The 9,523-nt window shown below is 38.1% G+C and overlaps 1 protein-coding gene across 1 annotated transcript; it reads left to right on the top strand.

The window, feature by feature from the left end:
* Positions 1-521: 521 nt before the first annotated feature.
* tm4sf5 (transmembrane 4 L six family member 5) lies at positions 522-4,000 on the top strand. The gene is made up of 5 exons (XM_060924687.1): positions 522-695; positions 1,186-1,266; positions 1,637-1,782; positions 3,089-3,278; positions 3,916-4,000. Exons 1-5 carry the CDS (start codon positions 522-524, stop codon positions 3,931-3,933), a joined length of 609 nt encoding a protein of 202 aa, XP_060780670.1. The 3' UTR covers positions 3,934-4,000.
* The last annotated feature ends 5,523 nt before the right edge of the window (positions 4,001-9,523 follow it).

Below are 9,523 nucleotides of genomic sequence, written 5' to 3'. Positions count from 1 at the left end.
AGGGAGAACATGCAAACGCCACACAGAAAGGCCCTCGTCGGCCACGGGGCTCGAACCCAGAACCTTCTTGCTGTAAGGCGACAGTGCTAACCACTACACCACCGTGCTGCCTATAGCAGAAGTAGTCAGTGGGGAAACCCATGTTCCCATGTACCTGGAGTGATCAGTAAATCATATAGCAGCCTGTTTTATATCATTTACACTCAACTGCAACCTGTCCCTTTTATTACACACACATACTCTCACCTATGTTAACAAACCATAAATGACACTGATAGTAGATAAGTAAATATCAACAGATATCAAAGGTCATGCAGGAGTTTTAGATCTCTACTGTGTGTCCTTCATTAGCTGAGGCACTCTTCTACATTTGCTGTTTAATACACAGCTCCTCTTTGACTTTGTTCACAATTTGGGCACAGAGACACGGGTGTTAATCTCAAGTTTATACGCAATCAGTCTTGGTTCTGTCTTTAGGGTCTTAAATCAGGTGAAATAACAGTCAAGGTTAAAGAAAAAAGATGTGTTGTACAGGAAAGTGTGCACGGTTAGTGGGTTTAATATTGTTGCCCTCTGCATTTCTGTGTATGATAGCCAACCTGCTGTTGTTCTTCCCCAATGGCAATGTTTTGGAAAATGATCAGATCTCCCTACAGGTCTGGCTGATGGGAGGATTCTTCGGTGGAGGCTTGTTTGTAAGTAAATAACAGAGTCCTTTTCTGTTTCATGGTTGTATCAGAAAAAGTTATTTTAATGTAACTATGAACCAAACTTAAATGGATATATAAACCACTGCTCATTCACTGGCATGTCTCTTAAGTGTATTTCGTGTTTTCTTTAATTATGTCACAATCTCTAGATTTTGTAAATATAAAGCATTTTTCTTTAGATTTCTGATTTCTCTTGTAGTGTTAGATGATTATTCTCTTGCATGGGTAACACCATTTGAAACTGTAGTTATTCTGGAGTATATAAGATTAAAGTTTTTAACCATGTCATCATCATGAAGTCAAAAGATCGTAAACAGCTGGTATACAATCAATCAGTAGCACCCGGTAAAAACCTTGTTATATTTATTTACGAAGCAGAAGTACTGTATAAGCAGTTATTTTACAACAGATATAATAACTGTCATTGTAGGAGTCCTTTTATATTTTTATTTAATGATATTTCATTGTCTATCAGATGCTCTGTCCAAGCTGTTCGGCTATCAGAGCTGGTGGAAAAGGTTGCTGTGGGAAGGGCTGCTGTGGAAATCGTTGCCGTGTGAGTAAAACTACTCCATTGTGGGGAGTTAAACTCTTGTAGATCTGGGGAAAAAAGGAAAATTTGAATACTGTGAAAGCAGAAACAAAGCGAACTGATATTTGAATAGTACGTAGCCTCCAACGTTCCGCAAATCAATCAACTTTGTAAATCAGTAACTGACTCAGTGTAACCTTTTACCTTTGTAAGCTTGTGCAAAGCTGTAATTTTGAGAACTAATGCAGCCCAAATAATTAGAGTTACTGAGGATTAGTTTTAGGCATTGCACTATTTAACTACAGTAATACATAGGCCATTTGAAAACAGCCCTATGTAGGATTAAAATATTATTAAGCTAAATGTGTGTTTGTATCTGACTGTCTGTTTTTAGATGCTGAGCTCTGTGTTTTCCTCTGCATTTGGTCTAATTGGGGGAATATACAGCACCAGCGTGGCATCTGCAGCACTGGCTATTGGCCCAAAATGCCGTGTGGACTCAGAGAAATGGGATTATCCTTTTGAGAACTTGCCCCACAAGTAACTCAGCTCTTGACTCTAGTAAAATAAATCCAATTTTAATTATATTTATGGTTCAGTAGACTGTAAAAAAATTTTCAAACTGGTTAAACCTAGAAACAAAAGTTCAACTCTTGCCTTAAAAACCTAAATAAACTCAACTGGAAGATAACTTTTTGTGTTGAAACAAAGGTTAAGTTATACACGTCATTTAACTAAAGATCACTTGTTGTTTCAAGCTGATACTCCGAGTTAAAACAACTTACTATGTTACATTATCGATTCAAGAAAACTCACTTTATCTTGTCAAATAAATGTAAACTTCCTCACTGTTTCCACTCACACTTTCAAGTGAAGAAAACTTAAACTATATTCATATCTATTGCTATTTTAAATTAAGATTACTGATGTTTATAAATTGTTTCTACTTAGATTTATTTCTCATCTCCTCAAATAATGGCAAGTTTGCCAGTTTCCTTAAACCTCACACTGAACCACTTCTGACTCGCGGTACATTTTCTGTCGGCTTCACACCTCCTCGTCCTCCTCCTCCTCCCCCCACTTTCTGTTTTTGAACTTATAACTTACAGACATGAGCTAAATTAACATTGACAACCCAGACAAAACTCACAAGTCATCAAGGCAGTGGATTACTTTAAGTTTAATTTTTGAAAACGTATAAACTCAACTTCAATATCCAAAACTTGTCTTCCATCCATCCATCCATTATCCGTAACCACTTATCCTTTGCAGGGTCACAGGCAAGCTGGAGCCTATCCCAGCTGACTACGGGCGAAAGGCGGGGTACACCCTGGACAAGTCGCCAGGTCGTTGCAGGGCTGACACATAGAGACAAACAACCATTCACACCTACAGTCAATTTAGAGTCACCAGTTAACCTAACCTGCATGTCTTTGGACTGTGGGGGAAACCAGAGCACCCGGAGGAAACCCACGCGGAGAACATGCAAACTCCGCATAGAAAGGCTCCCGTCGACCACTGGGCTCGAACCCACAACTTTCTTGCTGTGAGGCGACAGCGCTAACCACTACACCACTGTGCCTGACAATTGGAATTAAAGAGAAGAAATACATTCATATAAATTAATGTGGTTATAATTTTTTACAGTGTACTTATATCTATGTGTGAATGTGCCATTGATGCCAAATACCCCCCCAAAAAACTTTTCACATACATGTTTTATTGGTGTGTACAAATTGAGTACATTGAATGCTTTTATTCTGAATCATCCTGATTGGGATTTTAAGTATCTGAATGCAAAAAGGTACAACTTATCTACTCTCTCTCTCTCTCTTTGTGTCTGCAGTACTTCCAGCTACTTGGTGAATGAATCTCAGTGGTCTCTCTGTGTTTTCCCGGAAAATGCTGTCCTCTGGCACATTGTTCTCTTTTCCATTGTACTAGGTCTGGGGGTCATACAGGTCGTGCTGCTTGGGATCCAGGTCATTAATGGCTGCATTGGCTTTATATGCGGAGACTGTCGAGAAAGCCCTAAGGTAAATATTACAGCAGTGTTTCAGCAAAGTTCTGTATTGGTCTATTGGGAGTTGGAGACAAGTACATGCGTCAATGGACTTAATTATCAGTAAAGAAAAAAAACTTTATGGGCAATTTGATGTATGAGGTAAAAGGAGTAAGAGAATAATCAATAGAAGGTTGACCATTAAACCCTAAGCTAGTTTATGGTTACACATTCAGTGATAAGCAGGGTATAAGCATATTATTTGCACTTTGTCTCAGTGGCTAAAAGCTAGTTAAGTGTGCTCTCAGTATGTAACACTGAAAGCTGTCATTAGTTCATGGCCAAGGTTTGTTATGCAAGAGTGGGATGCCTTTTTTATGAGAAGATACATATGAGAAGGCAGACAATAGATTATAGATATATCTGACTGATAAGCAGTATAGATAATGGGTGTATATCAGAATTAACATTTTTAACATAAATAGTGAAGTGCATGTATAAATTTAAAGCAGTATTGACTTTATTTTAAATAAGTCCATTTTAACTTTTTAAATATTTCCAAAAATAAGTAGGTTTTTTTTTTTGACAACAGGAGAATCAATCAAAATACAAGATCCCACACAGAGTAGTCTTTAGGCATTAAATGGAACATGTTTATTTCTCTTTTACAGGATGATGGAGGATTGTGAATGGAAGATATTATCAAGACAAAATCAAGGACTCAAATTCCATAATTCATATTTTGTTCCCTAATAGATAGCAGTTGCACACATATCTATTTATTATCACGAGTTACATAATCAATATCTGTATAAAAATACATCTGCAACAATTTTGTCTTTGCAGCAATTTTGTCTACACTGTGCTATTTATATCGCTACAATCAGTTATTACATTTAATAAGTCATACATATGGATTAATTATTGACTAAAAGTGAATGATATCTTTATACAGAACTTGGTCTCAGGCTGGATAATAAAATTTGTTGTACCGCTTACCCTTCAAAATACACAAAGAGTGTGTTGTAAATTTTTTTCTTTTTTTTTAATGGATCCATTTTGATACAACAATAATGTTTACATGATTTCCATGGACAAGGACATTTTATCACTGAAATATTCAGAACACTAAAAGTAAAAGTTCATTAATTAACATCTTGATCTGTATTTATTTAGTCGGCCAGCTTAAAGTAACAAGTAATAAGTAACAAGTACTGAATCTGTAATCACAATAAATCATAACAGACTATGCCTGGATCAGTAATGCTTTTCAACACTCAAAGACTTCAAAACAGACAGGGGGGAAATGCACATTCTGGATCAGGATTCACACTTTGAGGAAGCTACAAATCCCAATGGTGACTTAACAGAGGTGATATACTGTCTAGCTGTGCTCCACTCTGAATAAACACCCATCAGCTAATAAACATAAACATACCATGCATGGTTTGGCCATATCTGGTGAGAAGAACTGTGAGTGCACTTGCTCTGTCTTATGGGTTCAAATCAGCTATAAGACTCAAGGAGACTTATGGAAAGTCAGAAGGCTGTATTATTGTGGACTGTATCTTCCTGGGAACCAAGAAAAAAATGTATCTCTCAATTTCTCTTTTGTTGTGATTTCCTTACTAGGAATTCCCCAGCAACCTTCCTAGTCACATGATATATCATTGGAAAGCCCAGGATGTACAACCCTGATTCCAAAAAAGTTGGGACAAAGTACAAACTGTAAATAAAAACGGAATGCAATAATTTACAAATCTCAAAAACTGATATTGTATTCACAATAGAACATAGACAACATATCAAATGTCAAAAGTGAGACATTTTGAAATTTCATGCCAAATATTGGCTCATTTGAAATTTCATGACAGCAACACATCTCAAAAAAGTTGGGACAGGGGCAATAAGAGGCTGGAAAAGTTAAAGGTACAAAAAAGGAACAGCTGGAGGACCAAATTGCAACTCATTAGGTCAGTTGGCAATAGGTCATTAACATGACTGGGTATAAAAAGAGCATCTTGGAGTGGCAGCGGCTCTCAGAAGTAAAGATGGGAAGAGGATCACCAATCCCCCTAATTCTGCACCGACAAACAGTGGCGCAATATCAGAAAGGAGTTCGACAGTGTAAAATTGCAAAGAGTTTGAACATATCATCATCTACAGTGCATAATATCATCAAAAGATTCAGAGAATCTGGAAGAATCTCTGTGCATAAGGGTCAAGGCCAGAAAACCATACTGGGTGCCCGTGATCTTCGGGCCCTTAGACGGCACTGCATCACATACAGGCATGCTTCTGTATTGGAAATCACAAAATGGGCTCAGGAATATTTCCAGAGAACATTATCTGTGAACACAATTCACCGTGCCATCTGCCGTTGCCAGCTAAAACTCTATAGTTCAAAGAAGAAGCCGTATCTAAACGTGATCCAGAAGCGCAGACGTCTTCTCTGGGCCAAGGCTCATTTAAAATGGACTGTGGCAAAGTGGAAAACTGTTCTGTGGTCAGATGAATCAAAATTTGAAGTTCTTTATGGAAATCAGGGACGCCGTGTCATTCGGACTAAAGAGGAGAAGGATGACCCAAGTTGTTATCAGCGCTCAGTTCAGAAGCCTGCATCTCTGATAGGGTTGCATTAGTGTGTGTGGCATGGGCAGCTTACACATCTGGAAAGACACCATCAATGCTGAAAGGTATATCCAGGTTCTAGAGCAACATATGCTCCCATCCAGACGACGTCTCTTTCAGGGAAGACCTTGCATTTTCCCACATGACAATGCCAAACCACATACTGCATCAATTACAGCATCATGGCTGCGTAGAAGAAGGGTCCGGGTACTGAACTGGCCAGCCTGCAGTCCAGATCTTTCACCCATAGAAAACATTTGGCACATCATAAAACGGAAGATATGACAAAAAAGACCTAAGACAGTTGAGCAACTAGAATCCTACATTAGACAAGAACGGGTTAACATTCCTCTCCCTAAACTTGAGCAACTTGTCTCCTCAGTCCCCAGATGTTTACAGACTGTTGTAAAGAGAAAAGGGGATGTCTCACAGTGGTAAACATGGCCTTCTCCCAACTTTTTTGAGATGTGTTGTCATGAAATTTAAAATCATCTAATTTTTCTCTTTAAATGATACATTTTCTCAGTTTAAACATTTGATATGTCATCTATGTTCTATTCTGAATAAAATATGGAATTTTGAAACTTCCACATCATTGCATTCTGTTTTTATTTACAATTTGTACTTTGCCCCAACTTTTTTGGAATCGGGGTTGTACTCTTTACAAGACACCAGGATTCAAGTGAATAGCTTGAAAGAGTAAGAGGGTGTGCACGTAAAACAAATGTCAACTACAGAGGACACAAGTCTATGGGTTGATTCTCAGAAGGATATGTCACATGATTGCAAAATTATAACAACTGGGATAAATCAATTTGTTTGAAAAAGCCAGGCTACTTAGGGCTGAGGTCTGGGTTTGCATGCATACAGCACATTTTTTATAACTTAATTTGTATAAAATCATAACACATTGGCCTAATTTGTTTGCATTCCTATGTTTTTTTCATATATAGAAAACAAGGGCAAAAAAAAAACAGCTAACAGGAAGAATCATTCAAGAAAAATTAAGAAAAAACATTCTTTTGTCATGTTGATCACACATCCACTAGAGAATGTAAAGGGCGGCAGGCTGATGGGAAGAGGAGAAAGGGGAGCTTAGAAATGTTGAGTTGGGTTGAGAAAATTTTTAAAAAGTGCCAGTGGTGTTCACTCAAAGGAACTAATGCCAGTTCACCACTCTGCCAATAACACACACACACACACACACACACACACACACACACACACACACACACACACACACACACACACAAACGCACACCCCTCCGCAATGAATCTGCAAAGAACAGAACAGAACAAAACAGAACTGGAGCAGACCAGTTAGTACACATGAATGAATCTGACGGAAATAGCTAAAAACAATCCCTGATGTTGTGCATACAGTAATTTCTGTGTTGTACATACTATTTTAACTTTAATCCAATCCAAACATTTTTTAAAAATGACAAAATAAATAAACAAAACGAATTAACAAACACTGTTATTTAGAGGGGTGGCATGGTGGTGTAGCGGTTAGCACTGTTGCCTCACAGCAAGAAGGTTCTGGGTTCAAGCTCAGCGGCTGGCGAGGGCCTTTCTGTGTGGAGTTTGCATGTTCTCCCCGTGTCCGCGTGGGTTTCCTCCGGGTGCTCCGGTTTCCCCCACAGTCCAAAGACATGCAGGTTAGGTTAACTGGTGACTCTAAATTGACCGTAGGTGTGAATGTGAGTGCGAATGGTTGTCTGTGTCTATGTGTCAGCCCTGTGATGACCTGGCGACTTGTCCAGGGTGTACCCCGCCTTTCACCCGTAGTCAGCTGGGATAGGCTCCAGCTTGCCTGTGACCCTGCACAGGATAAGCGGCTACAGATAATGGATGGATGTTATTTAGAGAATTATGTTTTGATACACACTCGACATATATTTGTGTCATTTTATACACACTGACATGAAACTGCCCATAATTGTCAGGTCGTGCACAAATAAACCTACCACACAGTAACCACAACTTCTTGAGGTGTGACTCAACACCTCAGAAGAGACATCACATCATTGGTGTTAGCTAAGCCCTGACAGGGTAAAAATTCAACATAGCCTTGCAGGAAGTGAAATGAAAGACAAGCCAGCACTGATCGTATGAAAGAACATCACTGAGACAACCAGGAAAGCTATATCATGTATCTTTCAACCTGATATATAATAAGAACATGTGATCAAGAGAAAGAAATGGTTATAAGAATAAGCAAGGATAGGGTTAAAATAGGAAGAAGTGGGGTGGGAATGCAAGACACGGGAAGGAGGGGGTATATGAAGTAACAGAACTGAAAAACTGGTCTGAGGCTACTTCAGCTGGAGTGTGCCAGTAATAACTGTTTGCTTCTGCGCTCAGTAGAGCTTCAGTATGAATACAGCATTAAGGCTTAGGAATGTATGGTTACACCACTAATAAGTGCAGGAACAAACATGTCGTTTTCTTCTGTGAAATACAGTTGATAGCCAGATCTTTTTTTTTCACTAATGTAGTTTCTCTATTGCAACTTGATATGTTTTGCTTATTTAAGGCTGATAATCATGAAAAAGTATATTTAATATGTTAAAAATATTTTATTAAAGATGTAATTAATTAATATGGCTATACATGTAACACCTATGTAACACACACACACACACACACACACACACACACACACACACATATAAACAGTTATTACACAAAATTGAGTTGTACTTGAGCTGATAGCTGACAAGGTGTGTAGTGCCGAGTTGGCTATAAGCCATGTACGACGAGATTGAGTGGAATAACTGTTTTATTCTATCCACATTCACTGGATTTTGAGACCCAATATACTCCGCCATTTTGTTTTTCTCTACTCACGGTATATGAGCTGATATCCTAGTAGTAGAGTAGCCAGTCAGAGCATGCGATTGCTCATATCCAGTGAATGTGGATAGAATATATATATATATATATATATATATATATATATATATATATATATATATATATAGTTTTGATGTCTTATTCTAAAATTAACTCTATGTCAGAGATGTGTAATCCTAATTACTGCCAACACTAACACTTACTACTGCCAACATTACTACCTATGTTTATGCAGTTGCTATTCTTATCGGTTGCTATCTGACTCCAGTGGTTGCCAGTTGTTGAATAACAGGAGGGCCAAAGATTTGCCAAAAGAATTCTTCCAAAAGACATGGATACAGCTTTTCAAAACAGAGTTTTGGAACAGCTTAAATCTTCTTTGTATGTAATGTATGTATGCTTGTATCATAATATACAGTTAATGCCCTCTGTGATAAATAGGAATTATATTGTGGCCTTGCTGTTTTTTACTGGGTGAGAACAATAAATCATACTGCACTGTTTATTGTGCATTTGAATGTCATTCTTTCATCATGATACATTCATAACAAATTGGCTTGAGACAGTACAGTCTTTAAAACATCAAACAAGGATTTGCATAACAGTTGCATATTCCATATTCAGTATTCAAACAACCAGACAAATGTTGAACTCTGACCAAACCCAGAATGTTTCTGAAAGCCAATGCTTTACATTTATCTGAGGTCAGTTATTTTTCAGGAATGAACCCCTACAGGGAAGCTACTAGGCTCTGGACCTTATCAAAGGCCCAGAGTTCATTGTTAATGA

The sequence above is a fragment of the Neoarius graeffei genome, chromosome 1, assembly GCF_027579695.1.
Source record: "Neoarius graeffei isolate fNeoGra1 chromosome 1, fNeoGra1.pri, whole genome shotgun sequence".
Lineage (NCBI taxonomy): Eukaryota > Metazoa > Chordata > Actinopteri > Siluriformes > Ariidae > Neoarius > Neoarius graeffei.
Note: the sequence above shows the minus strand (reverse complement) of the source record. Positions and strands in the feature narration are given on the sequence as shown.